Source organism: Haliotis asinina, chromosome 9 (assembly GCF_037392515.1).
Source record: "Haliotis asinina isolate JCU_RB_2024 chromosome 9, JCU_Hal_asi_v2, whole genome shotgun sequence".
NCBI lineage: Eukaryota > Metazoa > Mollusca > Gastropoda > Lepetellida > Haliotidae > Haliotis > Haliotis asinina.
In genome coordinates, this window is record NC_090288.1 from 27,430,204 (window position 1) to 27,457,931 (window position 27,728).

The 27,728-nt window shown below is 38.0% G+C and overlaps 4 protein-coding genes across 6 annotated transcripts in view; 2 read left to right on the top strand and 2 right to left on the bottom strand.

Moving 5' to 3' along the window:
• Positions 1 to 4,029: 4,029 nt before the first annotated feature.
• LOC137296130 (synaptotagmin-5-like) lies at positions 4,030 to 11,373 on the bottom strand. Its single transcript, XM_067827829.1, has 9 exons — positions 11,274 to 11,373; positions 10,502 to 10,681; positions 9,699 to 9,896; positions 8,474 to 8,734; positions 7,743 to 7,916; positions 7,382 to 7,458; positions 6,853 to 6,982; positions 6,312 to 6,440; positions 4,030 to 5,959 (listed from the first exon to the last, which is right to left on the bottom strand). The coding sequence occupies exons 2-9, from the start codon at positions 10,664 to 10,666 to the stop codon at positions 5,885 to 5,887; spliced, it is 1,209 nt and encodes a 402-aa protein (XP_067683930.1). The 5' UTR covers positions 10,667 to 10,681; positions 11,274 to 11,373; the 3' UTR covers positions 4,030 to 5,884.
• Positions 11,374 to 11,512: 139 nt separating this feature from the next.
• Positions 11,513 to 17,598, top strand: LOC137296129 (protein transport protein Sec61 subunit alpha). The gene is made up of 12 exons (XM_067827828.1): positions 11,513 to 11,663; positions 11,881 to 11,948; positions 12,335 to 12,400; positions 12,742 to 12,820; positions 12,971 to 13,102; positions 13,257 to 13,366; positions 13,718 to 13,871; positions 14,055 to 14,215; positions 14,438 to 14,635; positions 14,987 to 15,178; positions 15,645 to 15,792; positions 16,916 to 17,598. Exons 1-12 carry the CDS (start codon positions 11,657 to 11,659, stop codon positions 17,029 to 17,031), a joined length of 1,431 nt encoding a protein of 476 aa, XP_067683929.1. The 5' UTR covers positions 11,513 to 11,656; the 3' UTR covers positions 17,032 to 17,598.
• A 1,081-nt stretch (positions 17,599 to 18,679) lies between these two features.
• LOC137296672 (ruvB-like 1) overlaps positions 18,680 to 27,728 on the bottom strand; it is a 51,489-nt gene continuing 42,440 nt past the window's right edge. Inside the window, exons 2-11 of one of the 2 annotated variants that reach the window (XM_067828491.1) lie at positions 23,454 to 23,620; positions 23,120 to 23,206; positions 22,262 to 22,478; positions 21,914 to 22,071; positions 21,583 to 21,732; positions 21,372 to 21,435; positions 20,680 to 20,878; positions 19,957 to 20,059; positions 19,714 to 19,805; positions 18,680 to 19,228 (exon numbers count right to left, since the gene is read on the bottom strand). In XM_067828491.1, coding sequence (XP_067684592.1) covers positions 19,069 to 19,228; positions 19,714 to 19,805; positions 19,957 to 20,059; positions 20,680 to 20,878; positions 21,372 to 21,435; positions 21,583 to 21,732; positions 21,914 to 22,071; positions 22,262 to 22,478; positions 23,120 to 23,206; positions 23,454 to 23,594 — 1,371 coding nt within the window. In that variant the 5' untranslated portion in view covers positions 23,595 to 23,620 and the 3' untranslated portion in view covers positions 18,680 to 19,068. Of the gene's footprint in view, positions 19,229 to 19,713; positions 19,806 to 19,956; positions 20,060 to 20,679; positions 20,879 to 21,371; positions 21,436 to 21,582; positions 21,733 to 21,913; positions 22,072 to 22,261; positions 22,479 to 23,119; positions 23,207 to 23,453; positions 23,681 to 27,728 lie in introns of those variants that run through there. The other variant, XM_067828490.1, reaches the window with a different exon arrangement.
• Positions 24,080 to 27,728, top strand: part of LOC137296669 (coiled-coil domain-containing protein 146-like) — a 38,446-nt gene continuing 34,797 nt past the window's right edge. For both annotated transcript variants that reach the window (XR_010957655.1, XM_067828488.1), the window contains exons 1-5: positions 24,080 to 24,171; positions 25,699 to 25,870; positions 26,301 to 26,383; positions 26,671 to 26,880; positions 27,583 to 27,640. Coding sequence is in view for 1 of the 2 variants with exons in the window: in XM_067828488.1 (XP_067684589.1) it covers positions 25,724 to 25,870; positions 26,301 to 26,383; positions 26,671 to 26,880; positions 27,583 to 27,640 (498 nt within the window). In the remaining variant the exon portion in view is untranslated. The remainder of the gene's footprint in view (positions 24,172 to 25,698; positions 25,871 to 26,300; positions 26,384 to 26,670; positions 26,881 to 27,582; positions 27,641 to 27,728) is intronic.

Sequence of the window (27,728 nt, forward strand, 5' to 3'; positions counted from 1 at the left end):
GAGTGTGTTGGTTGTGACTTGATACTGAGGTGTTCCTCAGAGAAACTGTTGAGTTTAGGAGTTTTAGGAATACCCGGAAATGAGCAGGTGAAAAGCGTGAGGCCGTGAGTGTTTGAGCTGCTCTGAGTAATGAGCAATAGAAAACCTTGAGATAAGTAGTGTTTGAGCTGCATACTGAAATGGGCAGAAGAAAATCCTGATGCCAGGAGTGTTTGACCTTCTTACTGTAATGAGCAGAAGAAAAACTTGAGGTCAGGAGTGTTTGACCTTCTTACTGTAATGAGCAGAAGAAAACCTTGAGGCCAGGAGTGTTTGACCTTCTTACTGTAATGAGCAGAAGAAAATCTTGAGGTCAGGAGTGTTTGACCTTCTTACTGTAATGAGCAGAAGAAAATCTTGAGGTCAGGAGTGTTTATCTCCCCTGTGTGAAGAGCAGAAGCCTTGAGGTCATGACTGTTGTTCTGCTTCTGGTGATGAACAGGAGAAGCCTTGAGGTCAGGGGCGTTTGAGCTGGTTCATGTAATGACCAGGAGAGAACCTAAAGGGCAGCTGTGTGTGAACTGGTTCAGTCATGCCGAAGACCTGGGACCGATTACCATGTGTGAAGCCCATTTCTGGTGTCCCCCACCGTGATACTTCTGGAACAATGCTCGAAGCAGCATAAAACTCAACTCAGTGTTTGAGCTAGTTCATGTAATAAGCAGGAGAGAACAAGAAGTCAGGAGTTTTAAAGCAGATTTCTGAATTACATAAGAAAAACCCAGAGATCAGGAGTGTGTGAGCTGGTTCCTGTATTGAACTTGGGGAAATCGTGAAATGTTTGCGCTGAGGATGAAGGCTTTTATGGATGGACTTCTTTCTCGCACCGTTACGGCTTGATAAAGGTTCGGTGTAGATTCTAACAACGTTGCGGCTTGGTAACGGTATTAGAATCTACACCGCACAATGCTTTAAGTATCTGGAGAAAGGGGTGTTTGATAACTTGTATAATGTCATGGGATGTGATGGTGACAGTGAAAGTCAAAGGAACGTGTGTCGGGTCACCGCGACCGCGACTTCAACCAGTGACAGTCGTACCTGACACACATAACCGGTGGAGTATGCATGCCCGTGAGGATATGTTTGTGTCAACAGTGAGGTTGCTGAATACAGATTCTGCCTATATTAGACACGAATTGTTATAATTCCCACAACTAGCGTCGTTTTATATTCCCAAATAAGTCATTATAAACTGGCGTTCCTTTCCAGACACTGTATGTAATTTGCCTTTGGTGTCCCTATGCTTATGGTGACTTCATTGATGCAAGGTGGACCCTTACTTGACCCAGCACTCATCCCTCCACACCTTGAGGCTTTATCAAAACCAATCACAAGAATATAATGAAATCATATCGAAATCATATCAAAAGAATATCATGAAATCTTATTCAAGTCTGTCACAATAATATCATAAAACCATATTGAATCCTGCCACAAAGCTATCATGAAGCCATGTCGAACCATGCCCGAGGGATATCATGAAGTCATATCAAATAGACCCACAAGGCTTTCGTAACGTTAAACTGAACCTTGTAATTAACGCTCGACCCATGCTTGTCTTAAAAGGCGAAGAAGGGTATCCGCTGGTTCAGTTGGCTGACTTGTCTGATGCATGTTATCGTAACCAGCTGCGTAGATCGAATCCCATTACGTCAGCCGCTGGATAGTGTGACTTAGACTCAAACTTACACACCGCTGCCAATTAAAGCTCGAATATTACAAATGTGGCGTTGAACAACGAACAAAGGAGCCACTAACTGGAGATCGAATGAAAGAAATCGTGCATTAGCAATACGTGAGATGGAGAACCTTCCACTATCCACTTGCATGTTGCATTACATATTGATGTATGTGTGGTTTTGGTTCAGTATGACTTGTTGTATGTTTCATCCATGAAGATCCGGGTTAGAATTGGTCACAAGAAATCCATCTTGTACACGAGGCGACTAACAGGTTAGCTGACCTGGTTGACGCATGTTGGTCGGTAGATCAACGGGCATATATGTGTCAGCGCCTTAAAAAAGTGTGATGCTCTCTCGAACATAGACTAACGCTTAGTCCCTGAATATATAAACTTTTCATAGTAACAAATAAAACCATTCAAACTGAAAAGGAACCCAAGTGAGTTGAGAGAGAGAGAGAGGGGGGGGGGGGAGAGAAAAAGCGAAGAAGACATCATTGTCTTAATTAAATGTTGCCAACGCGCCAGTACTACCTTAAGAGTGGCTGTAGCATCACGTGTAAACTTTATATACTAAACATTTTAAAAGAAATTCAATCTACCATATATATTTCACAAGTGCCGACATCCATCAAATCATCCCTTCACTTTGTAACAGGTTACACTCCAATGAACACACGCACAGTAAAAGTCAGCTCTCATGACAAACGACATGTTGAGTATACACCTCGCCATGATGTGCAGTTTAGAGTGTAACTCCTTAAACAGCAGCAGGTAATATTCAAATCTATTGTGCTCACGTAGTTCATATGCAGCAAGATGATGTATTCGGTGGGTAGAATCCCTTGATTCAGTCGTGAACTGTACATGTAACTCACCAGTAAACAATACTGAGTCATACAGGTTCACCTCGGGGCACTCTATCTTGTGTTTTTGGTGGCAGGCTGAGACTGTACGTCACTCTGATTTATACCACCAGAAAGAAACATGATAAGGTTTGGGGGCATAAGGCTTTTCGGGGTCAGGTCGACTAGCCGTGCACCATCCCGACCACCGGCGACATTAAAAGTGTGTCGCCATTGTCACCATTGAAACTTAAACCTACTTATCCCAAGTTACCTAATCAGGTGAATGTCCAACGGCGAGGGTTGTAAATAACGGAGATATCCCGGGGTAGCAGGTAATACGGGTTATATTAAACCCCAGGTGGTGACTGATTGATGGGGTACCTTCTCAACGTATGACGCATCTAGGTGGTGTTGTTTCAATGCGACAATTGTCTTTTGTTGGCCGAAGATTAATGTTTACCTGCACCGCTGCAGACCAGGATGTGCTTGAGGATATTCAGTTTGGTTTTATGTAATTAGCATGGTGCAATAAACTTGCCATGCATCGTTTCAAGTCTTATCTACCCATATACTTTGATACTAATGAAATACCACAATGGTCATAAAGACGACTCCGGCCATATTCATCGAGTATATGGCTACGGCTTAAATATGGCCATTAAATTTTATAGCTTACATTGATTCAAAATGTCTTGATTCAAAATGACTCTTTCCATCGTAAATTACAGCCCTTGGCGTAGAGTGGTACAGAATATTTTTTCTATACAGCCCTGTAACATTAATCACGAAGCGTAACATTCTTCAGCTAAAACTAATTTCCTCAACTCTTGCCCTTCATTTCTATCTGTCCATGCGTTTGTTACAAGAGTATCTCTTCGTCTCCACAAGGTCGCACGTGTTGGCAACAGGTGTCAGCATGGCGCTGACACCTTCGTTGTGACGACACACTGAGTTACTGTCTGTTTGCTGGACCTGAACTCAGTCTGAAAATACTCTGTCTCATGAATATTAAACCAGGAAGATGTGTTCATGTGATGGTGTAGCTCAGTCAGCTATGACAACATGACCTATAGCAAGAGTCTGCAATACTGTAATTTCAAATAGACTTACATTTTGAAAGTATTTTCAAAATCCAAGTAATCAATACTTAATTTCAGTAACTACAGCAAGCAATCTAGACTTGCTTGATCATCTTTGAGTTGAGTTGGATTATTTCATAATCACATGTCAAGACAAACTGACACTTCACTTTGTCAGACATGGTATCAACATCACTATCGAAGGCCTGTCTGCAATCTTTTTAAAATGTGTGGCTTGTGGACAGACATATATCCACTGACATCAAAGTCCTTCTTGCAGTTTCAACCCAGTCATTACTTCAGGTTTCCATTGCTTGTTTACTGACTATGAGTCACTTTAAAACTGCCACCTTTCAGCAAGTAAAAGAAACAGAACATGTCATAAATATAACAAGTGTTTATTTATTTGATATACAAGTACACCTTTTGATGGTTGTAAAAGTTGCAAGATTTAACGAATACAAATGCATGTCTTTTGATTAAAAACATGGTTGCATACATATCAAAATTATCTAAAAACCAAAGTAACCAATGAAAATGTGTATTAACGAGAATAGTTTTTACGTGTAAAATTAATTATGAGATATAATGCTGATAAAAGCTGATATAATGCTGACAAAAGCAATATGAACTGTAATTAGACATAACACATCTGCAAATTGATGACTATTTGTCAGAAATAAATATCTTTTAACAACATTCCAACTGATAAGTACATTCTGCATTTATCACAGTTGTGTTAAAGTACTGACATTACCATGCATAAGTAACCCACTTTTTAAGAATGAAGAATAGTGCATCATCATGGGTCCTGCCCTAGATGTACTGATTTACAGTAAGTGAGTGAGTGAGTGAGTGAGTGAGTTATGCAGTTTTTAGTAACATATACCAGCAATATCATGGCAGGGGCCATTAGACATGGGCTTCACACATTGCTGATTTACTGGTATATTTGTGAATTATAAGTAAAACTTATACACATTCTAAGACAACCATTCCTGTGTAACTGGTAAGTGATGTAACACAGAAGAAATGGACCACTGGGTTTAACCAAATAATCTTCAGTTTCACAATATTACAATTAATTGCACCATAAACATTCAACAAATATATTATGCACTCTGACCTCAAATGAAATTCAAATTAATACTTATCTTGCTGTGAGTGATGAGAGAAACTTCAAACTAGCGGTAATGATTGAAACAGTGAACAACTTGGCTAAGAAGCAGCTTCTTTTAAAAACGTTTCAGTCCACAGCATGTCTGCTTGATATGGCTGCATAGTCTCACCTCATGAAGGTCACCTTTGACCACTACTGGAAAACACATGAGCGTGAGTGTGTTGCTGACAAATCAAGATACATAATGAGGCGAACCTCCTGGCTTAAGAGGCAAATCTACAAGGACCCGGAAGCCAATTAACAGTAAGTTCACCAAAAAGAAGAATGTATATAAAGCTTGTTTGATTAATATCAGCTGCTGGTGTCAGTCAAACTGAATTTTTTTTTATTTTAGTATCGTGTGGACATAAAGTACAGGTTTCTGGGGGGTGTCATTGATGCTGTGTCCAACATGCAGGGTGGGGTGGCATTGTCACTTATGCTGTACATAAACTTTGTGTGTGTGTGATTCACACTGTGTACACTTCTCATAAAAATCATCTTCACACAACCATATGGACTGAACGGTCCATTACAACAGGTTCTCCCTTCATTTCAAAGGGACATGACTCTTTATTCAGGAATATGTTTTCTCAGCATTTTCCAGCAGTTGTTTGAGTCAGCATGTGAAAACGAAACTTTTTCTGTTGAGCAGCAGTACAAATGGTGTGTCTGGAGATACCAAATACGGAAATACAACCTCCTGTAACATTTGTATTTATCACAGAGTGCTAGTATGCAATTATCACAGAGTGCTTGAAAGTAAACACCATATCCCTCATGTATACGCTGTATACAAGTCAAAATAAATATGTTGTAGAGTACAAAACCCCATCCATCTCCACTGAATAACAAAAACAATGAATGCATCAAACAACATCAATCATAAAGAATTATCCCATAATGACCAACAGTAATGGAATCTGAACATAAAAGTGTCTACTGTTCAAATATGAGTGTGCAAACATGACATTGAAACATAATGCTGTTATGGCTATTGGTTTGAAAGTTATTTATCTCCTCCCATCACCCAAATACAGATCTGAAGTGGACTCTGTTTGGGTTGCCATTAAGTGATTTAGTTGACAGCGATGCCATCTACTATCCTGATCTTAGCATGACTCCGAGCTTTACGACAGCTGACGCTGATCACCTGAAACATACAAGAGACCATAGATGACTTGTGATACATCATGCCATAATTCACATGATCCACATCTATTACCAACAAGCAAATCCTTCCATGACTCCCTCTGCCTCCAACGAAAAACATTTGTAAAAACATTGACAGTAACTACCCAAATTGGTAAAATTGGGCATCATGTGTATTTCATGTCATGTACTCGAAATGACTTGTCTTCATCATATATCTAGACAGTTTTACATACAATGACAATTGCTAGATAAAATGTACATAATTAACAACACATATTGCAAACAGATTTCTACAGTCACTGGTTTGTCACAAGGTCAAGGTCAACTGTAGCCTGAGTAGAGGAACACACCTTTTTCCCGGACTGCTGTTGAAACAGGAAGTTCGGGTGTCGGACGGAGGCGTGTGCCTGGAAGGACTCGCGGAACTCCTGGGCAGTTGCACTTTGGGACCACTTGTTCCTGATACGCTCACTGTTTTTCTGTAATGCATGGTTTAATCCACAATGACAACAGTTGGGTCTTGATATCTCTGTTAGTTTGTTTTGTTCAACCCCCACCAGCAGTTTTTTTTGTTCCACAACAGTGGCCACTACTAACTTCAGTCTGGACAAGGTATACCATGAAATTACATAAACAGTGTCCCATGCTATTTGGGTACAATTCATAATTCATGTCAAATGTCAGTGTCACTGATTTTTGTACATGGCCTGCGCCAGGAGGAGAAGAATGGGAAGGGTAGACTAAAGTGGAACTCTAACCTGGAATAACCTTGACTGCTTGAAATCTCTACAAGCAGAACTACTGACCCTGACTTCTCAACTTAACTTAAAGTTAGAATAGAGAGACATCACTGAAACATTGCTACGAACATCTGAGAACAACCATGCATACCAGATCTGCCAGCTTGTGTGTGCCATGGTAGCCCTGCTGTGGATCCAGGAGGTGAAGGTCAATGACAACTTGTCCCAGGGATTCATTACCTTCCTGCTGGCTCTCGTCGATCACATGGAACACAACATACCTGAACAGAAAACAGCATCTTGCACTGGATCTGAATAAAGCATTAACATATATAATATACCTCGTCATCACACACATTCCTCACATCCATCAACATTAAACACTTGTCCTAGAAGAATCACAGAAGCTAGTAAGATTGTTTTTTATTTATGCCACTTTTCTCAATATTCCAGCAACACTACAATGGGTGATACCAGAATTAACAATGAAATCACTAGGCTACCCCACCATCCATTCAAAGAACAAAGTTGTAAAGTCCTAGTCTATTAGCTAACTGCAATATTACCTCTACAATAAACATGTAAACAAACTTGGAATCAATGTAAACAAAAGTCTGTTGCCATAAATCCGTGACAGAACGAATGATGACTAAGAGTGTACACACTGACACAATTTTTACCTGAATAAAAGTTCTTCACATGGTACTTGAAAGTGAAAGGTTTCCTCCCACACAGGATTCAGGGTATTTTTTTGTACCTGAAAAATATAATTCATTTGTTGCTGAAAACATGTCTAAACATCCTCTTGGATTTCAAATAAGGGTAGACAACTCCTACAGTGAGGATACTGCTAATAACGTTTTCTGCATCCACAAGAACACCAATAAACATATTCTTAACCACCAGAAATTCAACTCCAGTTTAAGAGGATAACAAATTACTGTCCTCCAAACACAAGTTATCAGTTAACGCGAAACGAACACATCTGTATTGGTTTCATATCTGAATCTTGTCAGCTCTTCCAAACATGCTATGTCTCACCTCAGATTTACACACCATCCCCACACCTGGAACACTGACTTTAACAAAAGGTTCAGCAAGAGTGCTGTCATCACGGGGTGACAGGTTTGTTGCCCCATGGACAGTCACATACAGGTTGTCCGGAGCCTGGAACGCCATACTGATGTCCATCTCACCAGTGATGCTTAGGTCAGTCTTCACACAAACAGAAACAAAATTAAACTAGTGGATATAGATGGCAATAATATTTGCCTCGTATCTGGTTTATGGAATGATTTAATGTCAAGAAAGTTGATATCAAGAGAAGAAAAAGAAGCGAAAGATCAGTGAGACAATGTGTGTTACTCCATTTGCAGCAATTTTGCAGAAACATCATGACAGGCAAACCCAATACAAATATTGTAATGAAGGACACTAGATAGCAAACTAGATGTAGGTGGCTTATGTTTAAGATAGTGTTATCTTAATAAGTTAGGCAAACATTTTATAGTTATTGATTAGCAGTGACTTTCCGTAACCCTGTAATACGAGTAAGTGAGTGACTTTTACACCACCTTTAGTTTTAGCAATATTCCAGCAATATCACAGTGGGGACACCAGAAATGGATTTCACATGCTGTACCGATGTTGAGGATCGGACCCAGGTCTTCAGTGTGACAAGTGAATGCTTTTACCAATAGGCTACCCCAACAACTGTGCCCTGGTATTGTGAGGCTACAGAAACTTTGTTCCATAGAACATTATAACCGTACCTCCATTTTCAGTGTATACCATGCTGTGTGGACTGGTTCCTCCTTGAAGTTGAATGTGGTCATGTCAATGATCACCTCCCCAAGGAAGTCATCTCGGTTGGACACATCGTAGTCCCAAACCTGGACGATCAGCTTGGAGTCCAACAGCTCCAGCTCTGTCTTGGTAAAGGCAAATATCTCATTGAACACAGGTTCATTTGTCTCCACAACAATCTGAGTGGTCTTGGCTCCCTGTCCACGACTGTCAGGGATAACTGCAAGCTGGAATGACAAATGTAAAACATGAGCATTGTAGTCTTACAACCGCTTATTCCAGTAACTCTTAGAATTGATTTGATTCATATTTCATTTCAAAAACAACAGCTAGACTTCACAAGATGATAAGCCATGCAGAGATCTTCAACATTAAAAACCAATCAAACAAATAACATTAGGCTAATGATTGTGTGCACTACTTTTATCTTACCTCACAGATAAATGTCACTCTCTGACTGGTTAAGTGCTTTCCTATCTTTCTTATTTCGTCTGCAAAATCTAGCGATGGCTACAAAAATATTTGCCTCACGTTTCAATAAATAAATTTTGACAAAATGTTCAAATGTAGTCCTTGTGAAAATTAAGGGGAATTACACCTCTGCGACTTAACTAAGACAATACCTGCAGGAAAAACAGAAAGATGCAAGATTCAAATCATTTGATTCACACAGGTTGGCTGAAGTGTACAGTCCAATACCCATGCTTCAAACTGTCAAAATTTTACATTGAGGTGATCGGGAAGATAAATACCTTCACTGGTCCCCTGTTGATGTACCTTTAATGTTTGTTTATGTTCCCCTCAGCCTCTGGGCTCAGGGAACATAAACAAACATGGAGGGCATCAACCCATTACCCCCTTGTGACCAGTGAACAACTTATAATGTACATGTCATATTTGTACAAATAAAACGAATAACATTACATTTGTATTAATTAAACTAAGAGTGAGTTACTATTTATGACACAGTAACCCATGATCATCTGTGTGGTGAGCAAATGCTTTAACCATTAGGCTACTCCACTGACCCTTTTAATCAAGCTATTAAACCCCTTTTCATTGATTCTATATTATTCATATGAACATCTATATTATTTATATGAACATTGATAGCATATTAATTCATATTATGTACAGAATTAAATAAAATGCAAACATATGATCCCAGAACCACTGAGACAATACACATACTCTGATATAGGGGTCAGAAGCTTTGGATCTGACATCCCGGTTCCGCAGTTCTCTGCATCGGATGACCTTGACCAGCAGAAGGTCACGATTGAAGTCATATTTGAAGGAGAGCTGTACTTCACCATTCACGTCCAATGTAGATTTCATGATAGTCGGGTCCAGCCTCTTGTAAATTCCTTTCAAAATCTTCATACTTTGCTGAAATTGATAAAGTATGTCATCTTAATGTAGCACACGTTATACACTCATGACAAAAAAATGAAAAGACAATACGAAGCGGAATGTTGGGATGGATCTAAGTGTATGAAATTTAAATTGCCCACCTGTCAAAAATGATGAAAATATAGCATAATAGCAATTTCCATTGTCCTTTCACTGATACAGAATACTGGTAATTCATGTCAGGAGTTACCAACCTTTAAAACAATGGTTTGGTGATATTAACACAGTGTGCAAGCTAATGAAACACAGTACTTTTAAGCTGACTACTGATGATGTATGAGCACACAGGAAGAAGACATTCTCACACTACATGAAATAGAACTATCTCAAATTACTTGGTCAAGAATCTTTTTTTCTTGCAGATTCAGTGATGCTTTCATCATACAGCTAATTGTATAACTAGGACACTAAAAGAGATGCTTATAAGTTTGAAGTGTAAATTCCCATGACATATCTACTACCAATATCAAATATTTCAAACACTTTTTACATATTCAGTCTGCAACTGAACAAATGAATCAACATGATCAATGGATACACCAGAAAATATTTTGAACAGGATACATTGGAATTGTGAGTACCTTATCTTGCTCATGTTGACTGAATTCTTCTTCAGTATTAACCAAGCACTTTTGAGTTCCTTGTCTAGCAGAGAGATACTGTACAATTCTTGCAATTTTTTCTGGATCTTGTCTTAGCCTCCTCTCCTCCGGCATCAGCTGATCATGTGACTGACCTGCTCCCATTGTGATGTCTTGAGACTGTTGTAAAAATGATAGTCTTGAATTATTTCAATACCCTTTAGCAATATTTACTGAACATAATATTTTGGTTAAAAGAATCTAACATAAATATACTTAAATGGCTATGTGAATACACACATATGTTGCATCACACTAGCATTCTATACTTTTGGACAACAGACTGTGACTAGGATAAATCTTGTATAAGTTAGTGACATGTTCATATCATGATCATGACAACAACGTATGTTTTTAAGACTTCTGATATCACCTACCATATGTCATGTACCAATTAAATAACTCGTGTAATCATGCATTTATCATTTGCATTGTTATGATTAACTATTATTATAAAGTGGGAAGAAAAGTATTCGGGCCCAAGTATTCCTAAAATATATCATATCCCACATTCACTGTGGAGGACAAAGCTCCTGTTGTTTGACGAAAGTACATGTACGTTGGTTTGTTACGTCACTATTCAGGCTTGCATTATGGATTTAGATCTAATCAGTGTTTAAAAACAAACCGTGATTTACATGTTTCACGTGTCTGTTGGCATACATTTTCTGCTGTTTGAATATGACGAAAAGGGGTAAAGTCTATCAATTACCTAGTCTGTAAATGATGGTGTCAACTTGTTTCCTGAGGCCCTATCGCTCTATGGCAGGTGCCCGCTCCGCCATATTGTTTACCGTGGAAATGGCGATGACGTCATAATAACACTATGAAAACAATAGATAGAGATTAAATATACCTCTAAGCATAAGATTAGAAACTTATTTGAGAAGTAATCACACGTGACCACCATAAAACAAAATAACTCGACCAATACAATTTGAAAGAACCCACGTAGCACGTCACGTGACCTTTCTTTTAAGAGACGCATCCATACTTCTGTGTGCAGGTGGCCTGTCCCTGGACATTCATATTGAAAATTTGCGTCTGTAAACATCTTTAAAGTTCATCAAAAGTGATCGGTGGCAACAGCGCACTATGGGGAGTACGTATACGTAATATTTTATTCCGTGATCGCGTATTTATTGTACATTATATCACATCCCTTATGCAGGCGTGAGTGTCAGTGCTTACGTGGCTCTGAAAAACGAGGTGTCGTTTTATAAAAACTCATCACCCCCACTCACCATCATCGATTGTCAAAATCTGTAGGTTGAATAACTTACTCTGATTGTTTATCTACGTGTTCTTTTTAATTTCAGTTAAGTTCCTGGAATTTGTAAAGCCGTTCTGTGCGGTTTTACCAGAAATTGCCAAACCGGATAGAAAGGTAATTATCCCAGCTGTCAACGTTCTCTAAATGCACAATCGTAACAATCCAAATATCTCTATGTCAGTAATATCGTCTTATTATTAAGACAACATATTTAAGGTGGCGATTTGATATTATGGTGTACTTTTGAACATATGGTCATCAGAGACACTTATTTCGATTGCATCATTTAACCTTTTGTCTTATTTCAAATACCCATTGCAACACTAGAATCTGGATTGTTTACAAACAACACAGTAAATTACCTGTAGAATGCATTATTATCAAGAGAGAGTTTATATTTTTGCACTATGTAGTTGGCATGTAATCTCTGTGTAAGCAAAAAAATTATTTGAAATCTTGAATATTGAGGTATTTTGGTTAAAACTTCCCCTATATTTCAGATCCAATTCAGAGAAAAAGTGCTATGGACAGCGATCACACTCTTCATCTTCCTTGTCTGTTGCCAGGTATGTTATATTTATGTTATTATTGTGTTTGTTTTTCTAGGGTGGTGTGTACAGCTTAATAATTCATTTTTAACATATCCATTGTCATTTGAAGGAGCATTAGAAGAGATTATTGGCCTGAAATAAATGTAAGGGGTTCATGTTCCAATCAAAATGAGTTGATACTGAATGGAAACATGTAATTCTACACACAGACTTAGAAAAAGAGTAACATCGACATGAATGTCTTGAGATGATAATCTTTTCATTGTGGACAACAGATCACTACCACCTCCATCTTGTATAATGTCACAGGTGAATGTTGTGATTTAACTCTACTCATAACAACTATTTTATTTCAGATTCCCTTGTTTGGAATCATGTCTTCAGACTCAGCTGATCCCTTCTACTGGATTCGTGTCATCCTGGCTTCAAACAGAGGTGGGTTCTCCACATTCAACACTTGCCTTTTGCACCAAACATGTTATATCGGTTCAAAGCGCCAAGAATAATTACAAAAGTCTGTTGTATTCCTGTAGTTAAAGATAGCCTGTTCATGTTAATTTGACAAACCTTGTTTTGTTCATGTAGGTACATTGATGGAGTTAGGTATTTCCCCCATCGTGACATCTGGTCTGATCATGCAACTGTTGGCTGGAGCCAAGATCATTGAAGTTGGTGACACTCCTAAAGACAGAGCTCTCTACAATGGAGCAAATAAGTGTAAGTATGTTGACAATCACAGACTCGAGACTCTATCAAATTAGAATACACATTACTAAAAAAATCATTCTTAATTCAGGACGTTTTAAAGACACATCAATTATGTCCTCATTTTCAACAAGATTGTGGTAATGTTTTTTTCTTTTTCATCCAGTGTTTGGTATGGTGATCACGGTGTGTCAGGCCATCGTGTACGTGATGACAGGAATGTATGGTGACCCTGCTGAGATCGGAGCTGGTGTCTGTCTTCTTATCATCATTCAGGTGAGTTTTGACGAAACATTTCTTACAAGGTGTCAGTGTTAACAGTGGAAACACATTACTACAAAAGAGAACCTTCAGTTTGTCTGCACAAGTTAGAACTCTCTCAGTACAAAAACAAATATTAACAGTAAGTTGTGGTAGAGAAAATGATATGCATGTTATAAATTTTCGATATGAATGACTGATTTGGTTAATCTAGTAGTAGCATCATCCGTGGAGGGATTATTATGGAAATACCAAGGAACTTTGATATTAATCTGTATTGAATTGGCATTTTTGAATATTACCCTAGAGGTTGCCTCTTCCTCAATGGTACTTTTCAGTAGTCAAGTTTGCCTGCCTTTGTTTCAGCTGTTTGTTGCTGGTCTGATTGTGCTGCTCCTTGACGAACTCCTCCAGAAGGGCTATGGTCTGGGCTCTGGTATCTCACTGTTTATCGCCACCAACATCTGTGAGACAATTGTTTGGAAGGCATTCAGCCCTGCCACTGTCAACACTGGAAGAGGTAAGTTAGTCTTTTGACTAGTTAAGGTTTCCATGCTCTTACTGAAACACACCCAGACCATTAAGTCATCTCAACTGAGGTTAAGCTTACCTTTCAACATAACAAGGTAGTGTTGTTGTAATGATGTGTGAAGGGGGATATTGTTAAGTCTGAGATGCTGTAATATGTGATTGTTATTTACAGGCACAGAGTTCGAGGGAGCCATTATTGCCTTGTTCCACCTGTTGGCTACAAGGAACGACAAGGTCCGCGCTCTCCGTGAGGCTTTCTACAGACAGAACCTCCCCAACCTCATGAACCTTATGGCCACCATCTTTGTGTTTGCCATAGTTATATACTTCCAGGTATGTAAAACAGTGTTATTTAAGTTAATTAGGATCAACTTCTATTCCTAGTTTGCAACAGTTCCAAAATAGTGAAGATCACAGTGTGAGCATGAATATGGTGAAGGATAGTTTCTTAGTTTGTTGTATTTTTAATTGCGAAATATATGTTACAATTAAGTCTATGTGATTATTTGTGCTGACAGTAAAGATAGATGTTTGTATTGACCATTGTGTTTTCAGGGATTCCGAGTGGATCTTCCTATCAAGTCGGCCCGCTACAGAGGACAGTACACGTCATACCCAATCAAGCTGTTCTATACCTCCAACATTCCCATCATCCTTCAGAGTGCCCTAGTGTCAAATCTCTACGTCATTTCTCAGATGTTGGCTACAAAGTTCAGTGGGAACTTTTTTGTCAACTTGCTTGGTGCTTGGGCTGTAAGTGTTTGGTTGCTATGATTGAAGAAACTTGCGTATTTCCATTATCCAAACTTGCATAAAGCATTATTGCATTTGTTGGTTTCAGTAAATTGTAGATAAAATATGGAACTGTGCTTAGACGAAGCAAAGACAGTTGGATAGAGTAACATTCAGATTATTGTAATGAGGTAATACAAGACTTTAGACCAGTAGTTAAGGTCTCATACAGATTGAAGTGAACACACTCATAGCTTCAGATACGTTGTGCTTAGTTTGAGGATTCAATTTGTTTCATTACTTATTACAACTTGCTGGTTGTATATTGATTGAAATGTATGATGGGATTGTGAATATGTGTTTTTGCTGCAGGATGTTGGAGGCGGTGGCCCAGCCAGGTCTTACCCTGTAGGAGGTTTATGCTACTACCTGTCTCCACCCGAGACGTTATCACATGTAGTGGAAGATCCTATCCATGCTATTCTCTACATCGTCTTTATGTTGGGATCATGTGCATTCTTCTCTAAAACCTGGATTGAAGTCTCTGGGTCTAGTGCTAAAGATGTAAGTATCGAGTAATTATCCCCAGATGCACGGTCTGTAGTATTAGGCTCAGTCCATATGTGCGATTTGGAATATCTTAAGTGCTCACTAGATTCTAATCTTACTTGGGACCAAGGCTATTCAGCTCCATCTTAAACTACGACCTTCACCTACATTGCTTTTGCTTTAAGTTTGATTTGATAATTTGCAGCAAGGTATTATGTCACCTCGGTGACAATGCTTGTTTTTGAATTGTATGTAACAACATTCTTACCTATTTCACATTGTCAACACTCAATACATAGATGACATTAGACCATTTACAGTGGAAAGTTATCTGATTCTTAAACATCAACTTTATAGTTAAAAATGTTGGAACGACCTTGAGTAAAATGAATTATAGTGTATAATTTCTGATAATAATGTGTTAAATTCAGCTCACTACTGTTATCATTTGTGATTATATACACAATGCTGTTTTTTTTAGGTTGCTAAGCAGCTGAAGGAACAGCAGATGGTGATGCGAGGTCACCGAGACAAGTCTATGATCAAGGAGCTCAACAGATACATCCCTACTGCTGCTGCTTTTGGTGGTCTGTGTATCGGAGCCCTCTCTGTCATGGCTGACTTCATGGGTGAGTGTGTTACACTGTCATCAGTCTTCATGTAAACAGCACCACAACAAAGCTCAGGTTTTATAAGCATTACATTGCACTGTCCCCAGAGCAGTCAGTGATATTAGAAAACACTTAAAACAGCATAAAACTCACTTTCACTCCCATTCTTCTGTGTTTAGAAGGGCGATGGGATGGCTGGGGGGTCTAAGTGTTCGCTCATCGCACATAAGACAGGGCTCAATTCCCCATATGGATACAATCTGAAAAGCCCATTTCTGGTGCCCCCAGCTGTAATATTGCTAAAAGAACTGTGTAGGACTGTAGTTGCACACATTTTAGTATTATGTCAAAGTGTGCAAATGCATATCAGTTTTGAACTTTTCGCTACAACCTTTATGAAAACTCTGTAACTGCAACATTCTCAGCTTTCGACGAGCATATTGTCTCCTTGTAATTATTCCTTACAGACCTGTAACGATCTGTGGTAGAACAGATCTTCAGCAACACATGCTTGCCACAAAAGGCAACTCTGCTTGTTCTAAGAGGCGATTAACAGGATCAGGTGGTCAGGTTCGCTTACTTGTTTGATGCGTCATCGGTTCCCAGTGGCAGATCGATGCTCATACTGTTTATTCTTGGATTGTCTGGTCCAGACTCAATCATTTACAGACTGCCGCCATATGGCTGGAATATTATGACTTAGAACTAATCTCACTCACTTACTATTACTTACACAGGATGTTAATCCAGGGCTCCAGATAAGGGCTGCATCAGTGTATGTACCGATGACAAATATGCATGATGCAGTAGGAGAAACATCAGGAAACGTAGCAGATACACGCCACACCATTAATGTATGAAATCATTTATGGACATATTTATCTGAAAAATATTGCTTTATTGTTTATTGACCTGTTTACACAAGAGTAGGAATGTTGTGGTGCATATATGAAACGAAACATGAGATTACTTACACGCCATTACATTCCAATGAGTACTCCATCTTTTCCCAGTACTCTTATGTTGAAAAAATAAGGCGTAGGTACTCCTCATGTTGAAAAATTATCTGGAGCCTGTAATTATTGACATATTGCTTACGTCTAATAAGAAACTGATTTTATATATTCTTTGTTCTTTTCAGGTGCCATTGGCAGTGGAACTGGAATCTTGCTGGCTGTAACGATTATTTACCAGTACTTCGAAATTTTCGTCAAGGAACAGAGCGAAATGGGAGGCATGAGCACACTACTCTTCTAGACTTTCGGATACGGAAAAACAGTTAATATTATTATTATTATTATTCTGCAGCTATTTTTCAATCTGCAGCATTTGTACATATTTTTCTTGTCACATGAAACCTTGTCATTAGATGTTAAGATATCATTTGCCCTCCACGGATCTCAGTGGAATCTGTTAAGTAGACAATGATCACAGCTTGATTGTTTTAAAGATTTACATACCAAAGATATTTTATTAGGGAATAAAAATTAGAGGAAAAAAGGTTTTAAAGAAATTATATGGATAGAAATTTGTAAAACAATCACTGTGGTCATGGAAAAAAAGTTCCGTCACATTTGCAAGTAGCCTCATGACTTCATTATACTATTTTTATGGACAATATGAAGGACTATGTGAGTACAGCGACATCAAAATGTAGTTCAAGCATTTGTTATATGAAGCAAACTTTATTTTAGGTGTCCCAGAAGCATTTCTTTTGTTTTGAAGAAAGTGTCGTATGTTGTTAGATTGGGTCGGTATGAAAGAAACATTCTGTATCATGAGTCCTCAGTGTTGAAAAAACTAAAAATAAAAACTTTGTGTAAACCTGATTTTCTTGTTATATTTGATTGCAAGGATGGTGGTCATTCACACAAGCTGTTAGTGAGGAGTGTTGGTACAATGTCCTTGTTACGAAGCAAATAAAACTCCCCACTGTACAGTTGTGCCCCGTTTATCCGAATACTTGTGTTTTTCTTGAAATTGTTCGGATGATTGGATTTCCGGATATCTGAACCACAGACCATATGTAAATGCACGAAGAAATGAATACAATAGACATTGAACCTTATTGATTGATAACATCAATGCATACGTAAAATATCACACTTGCAAACGTAAAATATCACACTTGCAAACGTACATGTGGTTCTGCTCGCTTGAAGAAATGTGTCAGAGATGTTTGTACCAGCTCTTAAATAACAAAACAGTTTATCAGTGTGATTATAGTGACCCACAAATTGACACACCTCAAAATTTGCTCAGTGTTACCTTGCTACTTACAGGTGATCTTTTCATGCTGTCTTCTTTCATGTTAAGGCACACAAAGCCAGTTGATATTTGCGTGTGTAAACATACTGACAGGTGATCAGCCATCTGGATATACGAGACAAATATGCTCATGATTTAGCGTTTTGTATGTAAAAATTACCATCCGGTTACTGAAACCGGGTTTCAGAATAAGTGAGGAATTTCACAACATTGAGAATTCGTTTTCTGAATATCTGAGGTACAGATAAACAAGGCATGACTGTAGTCAGTGTAACACACTGACAGTCATAATGAAGAAGCTGGACGGGCAATAAGGCTGCAGCATACAGTAGGTACTGCTCCACAAAGTCTGAAATCCCAGAACAATGTTGACGAATGGAAGCTCCCTCAGTAGAATTGTCATCCTTGACCATTGTGTAATTGCATGGGAAGATGACATTTAACAGAATATGACCCATCAGTCTGTTGATGTGCCAGGGAATGTTTGAATGTCTCACATCTGGCTAGTCGCACTTTAGGGTTGGGTGGTCACAATGTGTCACTCTGTCATAAAACAATGGCACAGATTGCTCCTAATGCAGTCAAACACCATACAACTCTCCATATCAATTCCATCAAACAACACAAACTACCCATCTACAAGACATACATATTTAATATCAATGAAAAACAGATCAATACAAATGCTGTTTTTTCTTGAAAATGTGACTGTAGTTATACTACACCATGAAGACAGGAGTGACAGAACTCATGAAACAATTCACTGTAATGAATTAATGTGACAACTTCGAAAAGACAATTTTCAACATTACTTTGACCAGCTGATTTCATGGCCAATATACCAATGCACACAAGTTGCATACATTTCAAGTGTTCTGAAGTTCATATTTCACTCAGCCCTAAGGTCCGAATGGTCAGCTGACCAAAGTATAGGTGGAATGAGACTCTTGATGAAATTCCAGGTAAGCCTGAACACTGCGAAGGTTGAAGGTCTATGTACATTCTAACCGAATGTAAGGAACATGGTTATTTCATGTATTTGTCTTCATGGGCTGCAAGGATCTTCGCTGATGACTTGGCATCATAAAACAGTTTGTGAATCTCATCAATGTCTTCTTTGCTTATCGATTCCTTGCCGTTTATCCTGGCTAGGATGTTGCTAGGGGTAAGTAGCTGAACAGCGTACCTACAAAACAGGAGTATGCCACTCAAAGAAAACTCCAAGAATGATCTAAATACAAACAAGATGGTGATGTAGCTTACTGGATAAAGTGTTCGCTTGTCATGTTTGCTTTTTCGTCTGAAGAACTGGGTTTGATACCCCACATAGGCACAACTTGTTACATTTATTTGTTGTGTAACTCACTAGGATATTGCTGAAAGTGGCATGATAGCATATTCGCTGACTATACCCACTTTATATGAGATGTAAACCAACCACCCTCTACAAATTGGATATCAATTAATCAGACATTAACCACATACATTACTTACTTACTGAGCGAGTTGAGTTTTAAGCTTTTATCAATATTCCAGAAAACTCTTCATTCAATGTACCAATGTGAAGTGCCATGCAAATACTTTCACCACTACCCCACCACCCCCTAAAGTATGAAGCAAATATAAGTACATATTAATATAAGTAATTAATCACAGATGAAATATGTTTACCTAAGAGTTGAACTTGTTCCAATGGTGCCAAGCTCCTGCAAGGATTCATCATCAATCTGTATGCTTTCAGTTTGTGACCGGATCTTCAGAATCTGGAACAGGGAAAGATTGATGTTATGTATCTGTTAAAATCGGAAAACATGGCTGTTTGGTAATTCAGTGACAATTCATCTCTATCAGTGATACTATAGACTGACCAAAACACAGAGGTAGGTGAAGGGAAGGTAGTTATATAATACATACAGCAACCATTTCCTCCAGTGAGTATGGTAGGGTCCTAATGATCATCACTCGGTCCAACAGATCTAGGGGCATGCCGTGGGGGGCAACAATGTCCTCCGTTCCCCTGTAATAATAACATACACACATCAGTATCATATACCTGCCTCCTCTAAACATAGTGTCCTGTGAGTGACCAGGCGAAACAATTTGGGCTGATTAATGACAGGAATCTGAAGCAGTAGCATAGTCTAAGGGCAGATAACTCTTTGCAATCACCTTAGGTGTTCAACATATGTCATATTTGGGATTTCACTTTCTTAGTAAAGTACAAATTCTAATACTGTTTTGGTTGAGTCCCATCCGTTGAGTCCCATTCAAACCTGCACCCGCAGAGTCAGGCACCTAATCGCCAACACAAATTCAACAGCCTAGCCCGCTCAGCCACCACGACTTCCACACCAAATATGACATACGTTGCACTTACCACTTTCTAAATGGCATCGTGTAATCATACTCATGATATAGTAAACAGCACTTTTACATACAGCTTCATGCCAAGATGAACAAATCAGATTCTGTTATCCATGCAATCTTGAAGTAAATAAAGGATGCTACAGAGATAATCTTTGAAATGTATTCGAAAATATTTACACATTCATAGTTTAACTTACAGGATACATCTGCTGTTGACATTTAAAATAATTTGTACAATGATAAAACTTATTCAGAATACACTGTTCTTACTTTATTGTGCATTTTCCTCTGTTTGTGGCAAAGATAACAATAGGTGCGATTGTGGACTCTAAGGCTCGATGTAGGTATGTGAAACACTCAATATCCAACATGTGAACCTCGTCTATGAACAATACACCCGGCACCAGCTCTGCTATACCCTGGTCTATGTATTTGTTCACCACCTTGTTTATCTCCTTCCGAAGTTTGTCTACAAAATACAACAGGACCAATGTCATCCTAAGAGTCAAAGATCAATCAACATTTCAATTTCATTTAAAATTAGTGTGAGTGAGTTAAGTATTACCTGCTTTCAGTAATATTCCAGCAATATCAAGGCAGGGCTGGGGACACCAGAACTGGGCTTCACACATTGTGCACATGATTTAAAGTTAGATCCAGCCTGAGAGGCCTTTCAAAAGCACTTCACATTACAATGGTCTGAAAAGTGCTTTGAAATCTTATTTAGACAATTATCCTTTCATTTACAGCTAGCAGAGGATGTGTCATATGCAGAGAAAGTAGAAAAAGTAGATGTGGACAATATTGCATTTCTGGTGGAAATTGTTCTCACATAAAGTGTTTGGTGGAATAGTGTGACGTTTGTCATGCTGGGTTTAGTGCAACTAAAACAATATGGAGTCAGAGTTGTTTTGGAGATTTACTCTCCAAGTCTTTACAATAATAATCCACTGGTTGCTAACCTGTGATTTCTGTCTTCTTTGGCTTCATCAACTGTCCCATCATAGACATTATATCTTGGCCTCCCTGAAATCAGAGTGGGATTGCATGAGATACATGTAAGTCACAGTAAAGTTCATTTGCCATTTCATGTCGCATATGGTAATATTCCAGCTATATGATGGAAGTCTTTAAATAATAAGTTTGCACAAATCCAGAATCAATGACACATACCTGTGGCCTTGCATTAGCAACATCAAGGTCATGCAGTGTGACATCTTGAATGACTTCTTTCTTCTTGTGCACATCACCTTTAGGAAGTGGCACATACTCCTCTGCCTCCAAGTCGTACTCAGTTGCATAGCTGTCAGATCGGCCTTGTCTCTGGAAGATGGAAGTTCAGCATCAATATCATCTGGTAGTGTGTCCATGATATCAGGATAACCATTTTAAGGTCAGAAAGTTTCTCAAATCGAATGAATTCCAGCTATGTTTTGTTCAATATGTTACACTGATGCTTGACCAGTGACAATTACAGGTTTTAAATGTTCCACCCTATTCTAACCTTGACGGCACCACTATTGGCCTCTATGTAGATGACGTCCCCAACCTCCACCTTCTCCTTCTGCAAACTCTCATAGATAGATGGGTCAAGCTTTAACTGCTTGGTGCCCTTCGCTGTCTTCAAGCCAATCACCACATGGCTTACAGTCTTACCATAACCTGCAACAGGGTAATATTACATTAACGTCAAGATGGCACATTCACAAACAAACAAGGTGAAGCCAAAGAACTGACAGCATCAACACCAACAGAAGACCTGCTAAATGAAGCTTTAAGTCAGATCAAATAATTTTTGCTTTGCTTCCAATAGTCAGCGAACACATTCAACGAGTTACCCTTCAATACATACCTCCCATAGGGTTCTCAGTCTCCACAGGTGACAGTTCTGTCACCTCTCCTTCATACACCTCTTTTGTCTCCTTGATTCGCAAACCTATGGCTCTTCTGAAGTTCTCCATCAAGACTTCTGTTTTCTTGATCTCAGATGAGTACACTTCACTTCCAACCATTGGACAAAAAGGAACTTTTGTGCCTAACTCTTGTGCAATAGCTAGAGCAATGGCAGTCTAAGAAAGAAAAAGTGTAAAAATTATCAGATTAATGACTGCAGCATACAAGACTGAAGGCCTGTCTTAATTTCTTCCACTATTTATATCACCAGTATTGCCCCATGATATAACACCAATTCATACAAAGTTATGTTAAACCAAACTCACTCACTTACCAATAACACTTTGAGAAATAAATGAACTCTCAACAGCAGCAACTGACAACAGTACACTGTTGGTTATAATATTGTTAACTATTCAACAAACATTATTCTAAACAGTTTGCATTATCTCTGATTGAAAGGTCTGTATGTGTTCATTCTAAATATCCTTTCTTGTGTCTGCTGCAGACTTTTAATGATTGAACAAGGTCTGCCTCAGTATTTAGCAAATTCCAGTTTGATTCATAGTTTTCATCATCATGCATCTCATTTGATAGCAACAGGAAACCCCCAGCTGAAAGAGAAGTTATATTTGACAGGTTTACAGCAGGCCTACATTACACTGACTGGAAAAACTTAGTTATGTCCAGTATTTTGTTGAGCAAATAGGAAACATCACATCAACAGGCACAACACACCCAACAGAATATCCAAGTTGAAGAATATATCACACGTTTATCAACCTTGACAAATAAATACATACTGAAACTAACATACCTTTCCTGTTCCTGGTGGTCCTGCGAGTAGCATTGCTCTTCCCGCCATCTTTTTGGATTTGATGAGTTCCACTACAACCCCTGCAGCCTGACGAAGGAAGAAACATTCTGTTACCATGGAGATTGGTTAGAAAAGACAGAATGCTTACAGAGTTGCTGGCAATCATGATCTAAGTTTATCGTCAGTTTTCACTTGAACAAATCACGATAACTCCATACAAGCGGCGATACACATCAACTGAATAATATCAAAATTATGGCTTTTGAAACACTAAAAGGGACTGACAAAGTTTATAATACTTTTGAAGAATGTTCCAGATAAACAATAAACTTACTTCACGTGCAAGTTCTTGGCCGACAAGCCCTGCTGCAGTTTGAATGGCATAACCATTGCCATCTAATCCTAGACCTTTGATGTGACTGTGGGAAGCAATACGCTGAGCCTTTGCCGTACTTTTCACTTCTTCGATCTTCATCTTGACTCTTCACAAGAGCATCAACAGTCTAAACCATAGGCAGAACGAAACACGCTTTTAGCCGGGTACTACTTAAAATACAACTTACTACTACTTATTAATGGCATGAAAATCCACGGGACTTTATTAAATTATTTCTCTCCAAAATATGCCACTCTATTTAAGTTTATATGTAAATTATCTTGTAATATTGTTTTGAATATTAATATCACGATTACTATATATAGGAAAACAATTTTATTCCTGTATTACTTGCACTAATGTGAGTATTTACGAAAGTAGTTCATGATATTATCTTGCCCCAAACTGGATTCAATGTTGTTACAAACGTTTGGGATTATTGTAATTGCTAAAGTTCCTTCATTCATACTGGAATGAGGTTTGTGTCATATTTAAATGCATTACGTATATTCTGTTATCTAATAATTGTTTAAAACAAAAATATAAATTTTACGTCATCGCCCATGCCCCTTCTGAACATGCGCAGAATGCATGGTAACTGTTGTTAATGTAAACCAGCCATATTGGATGGGCAAATAATTCATGAAGCTTCATCTTCCCGACCTATCTCTTGAAGGTAATCACGCACAAGGGCATGATCCTAGGAAATCGATCAACGAAATCAAGACGGACCGTTTAATTATTCATCGCATCGTTTAATGGGATTATGGAGTAATTTATGGGTGTTAGTTGTCTGACCTCCGTTAGTAAACAAAATATTTTTTCTCTTTCTTGTTTTTGACGTTTGCATCGAAAGTTTGTCATACATGAAAGTCAGTAGTCGCAGTCTTAGAGAAGTGTCGATACTCTCTTAATACAATGATTAATTTACATGTGTCAGAATTATTGTATATTTTCCCGTTAAAATGAGTTCATGAGCTAACATGGATTTCGTCAAATATGTATGAAAATATTGACACGTGCCCGATTTTGTACAATCAACAAACTGCAGCACTAAGCTAGGTCGATTGTATCTTTTTTTAAAAATTTTGGACAGTTTATGACTTAAGGAAAGTTCCTGTTTAAGAAACACAAATAGCAATAGTTACTGCCCATAATTTATACCGAAATAGATGAAAAATGATGTCACGAAGCCTGATTGAAACAATGTGTTGATGGTCACCAGAAATGGGCTTCCCACATTGTATTCATGTGTGGATATGACAACTGATTGATTTCAATGCAAACTTTAATGTATTCGTTAGATAAACGTCCATGTCAAGTCATCACAAATCTTACTCTTGTTAATATTTAATTATTAAGTTCTAAGCATGTTTATCCCGATTGCTGTCAGTGCTGTTAACCTGTTTTGAAGTTTAAATAACCAAGTTTAATTAATTAAATGGAAACGGGTGAGTTTCAGGTACAGTCTGTTTAGATTAACTCTATATCGCAAATGAGCCTTCTTCTTAAGGAACAGTACATACATTCTAATTTCCTTATGCACTCTGTGTGTATCCATTTTCCGTGATTGCACCACTCTGTTACGTGCCCTTGTCAATCAAATAAATGTGATTGACATTTTATGATGACTGGAAATCCAAATTATTTATAAGTTGGTTTTGGCCTAATTATCTTGTTAGCAGTTTATTGACAGCCTATTTCGTTAGCTTGAGAAAATCATTGATAATTCAGAAACATTTTGTCAGTTGACAGTAGTGAAAATTACTCATTTGCTTCTTCTCAGTTTCGCAGTGAAGGAGTATAGGATGTGGTCAGCCATGCATGATATATCTGTGTTATATTTATGAATAATATTGATTCAATTTAAGAGTGTTGGTGATAAAATATCATAAGAAGATTATTTGTTGTAATAGATTAGGTTCCTTTTAGCGGATTGTATTAAGATAAATGCTTATCTTCTTTCATTTTACAAAATCATCATCTGTTCCATATAAAGAGTGTGATTAAAATATTTGTAGTGTATCAAACCATTTTTTTCTGAAGAAAACCATGAAATATGCTTAAAGAACAATTTCTTAAAAATAGTCTGACACTGGCACTATAAAATTCATTTGTCTTTATCTTTTTCGGATGATTCACATAACAAGCTGTTTTCATTGATTTCATAATCAACTGAAATCTGGATCAATAACTTTTTCAGGAATGAGTTAGCTGGTTTTCCAAGGATGAGTGATGCGGGAGGAAGCGAGAGGGAGGAGGAGGAGGTGTCAGAGTATGTCCCCCCAATAGCACCCCTTCCTCCCAAGGTCATCAAGCAGGAAGAAAGTCAGATAGAAGTCTCATCAAGCCCTGCTTTCCAGTGTTTGGATGAGGTGAGTTGTTGCTGTAATAATACTGGACCTAAGTAATGTGTGTATTGTGGCATTTTAACAGTAGTTACAATTTTACTTATATTAGTAATAACAATTATTGAAAACATGTTTGCATCTTAATCTTTTTCATTTTTTCCTGTTAGTTAAATCTTTCAACAGATATATGTATGATATATTCAAGATTTCAAGAAACTCAGGAAAATATTCTATAGCATGGCTGTAGCATGTTTAGCAGATATGAAAACTAGTCTATCAGAATTCAAATTCTGATCTTTGATTATGAATGTATTTCATTTGCAATATGTTGAAAAACTAAAGATCATACAAGGCACATATTGTAAGGTTCTGTCATTTCACATACATGACAGAATTCATTTTAAACTTTGCTATTTAGACATAGACAACTTATTTGTTTAATTTCATGTTTCAGTTATTTCAGCAAGGAAAGTTAACAGGGACAAAAGTTGCTTTACTGAAATCTAAATACACAGAACTGCATGAAACACTTAAAAAGTAAGTTATCATCCTGTTAATATTTGAACAAGTGTATTCTGAAACTCTGAAATCTATGTTCATACACAATTTCCAGTTTGTCTTGTTGTAACAATGTATATATATGTAACACATAAGACAAACCAAAATTATGATCTTTACGAGATGACGGTGGTGCAAAGTAGCATAGTTTATTAACATATTGCACAACAATAATGTATCAATGGTTTTACTTCAGAATCAGTAATTGATACTGTTTTGCATTGTATATCTTACTCTCTGTGACACACTGTTTCTGTTGACACCAGCTCTAGACAAAATGAAACAACACTTCTCCGTCAAGCCAAGGAGTACACTGCAGATCTAGAGAAGCAGAGAGCAGAGTTAGAAAAAGGGGATAACTTCCCAGAGAGTTCCAACACCGAAGTCACCAAACTCCGTGAACAGTTCCTCAAGTACAACAATGATCTGGTGGAGACAGAAGAACGCCAGTATCAGCTGGAGTACAAGCTAGAGAGGTGAGTCACCCAGTTTTATGTGGAACATGCTGTCGGATTTCATTTGTAGGTTGAAGATGAAAAGACTAGACTTGAACCAATGTGTATGTGTGTTTTGTTCGTTGCATTTGATTTGAATTTTCTAGAAAAACACATTAGCCTTAGATCAATGTGTGTGGGTTTGTTCAATTAACTGCATTTTACAGCCTAGGTTGTTAGGAAACAATTCTAAATTATAATTCCCATTGATGTGTGCCCTCTGGCGGTGCAAGGACATTTTGTAAAGTCTGTAATGAAGCAATGAAATGATGAAGTCCCTGATAAACTGATATTGAGCATTGTCACTCTCATTCTGTATCAGAATAGAAGGCTCCAAAGCTAACAATTGAAATTATGGAGCAGAACCTCCTTTCACAAAGCACTAAGGTGATTGTAAGTCACTAAGGTAACCTTAGTGGAATGTTAAAGAAGGGGAGTTGAGGTTAACTTTAGCAATGGTTCCTTCATGAAAGGAACCCCAAGTATCCCACTCTGATATTGCTGGAATATTACTGAATGCATAGCAGCACTCTCAGACTATATGATTCGATGAGAAACACATCCATCTGTTTCTGCTAACACATCTTGTACTATTGTTTTATATGAGAAGAAGAAATGATGATTGTATGTTTTCAGGTAATGTTTTATATACTTGACCTGAATGTGATTTATTTATTATTTCAGTTTGTTAGAAGAGAAAAAAATAGTTGAAAGGGAATATGAACGGCTTCCTAAACAAGGGGTGAGTGTGCTTTTTGCAATTGTCAATGTTTGCAATCTTAGATTTATTTTTCTGTCTTCTTTTGTTAGATAACAATCTCACAGGAGGA

Coding starts and splice junctions, on each gene's coding strand:
- LOC137296130 (XM_067827829.1), bottom strand. CDS start 10,666: ATGGGAGCAGGTCAGTCACATGATCAGCTGATGCCGGAGGAGAGGAGG. Junction 6,441..6,852: donor CACACAAGCTGGCAGATCTG/GTATGCATGGTT, acceptor CATGCATTACAG/AAAAACAGTGAGCGTATCAG. Junction 5,960..6,311: donor AACAGCAGTCCGGGAAAAAG/GTGTGTTCCTCT, acceptor TGTATGTTTCAG/GTGATCAGCGTCAGCTGTCG.
- LOC137296129 (XM_067827828.1), top strand. Junction 12,401..12,741: donor TCTTCCTTGTCTGTTGCCAG/GTATGTTATATT, acceptor ATTTTATTTCAG/ATTCCCTTGTTTGGAATCAT. Junction 14,636..14,986: donor ACTTGCTTGGTGCTTGGGCT/GTAAGTGTTTGG, acceptor TTTTTGCTGCAG/GATGTTGGAGGCGGTGGCCC.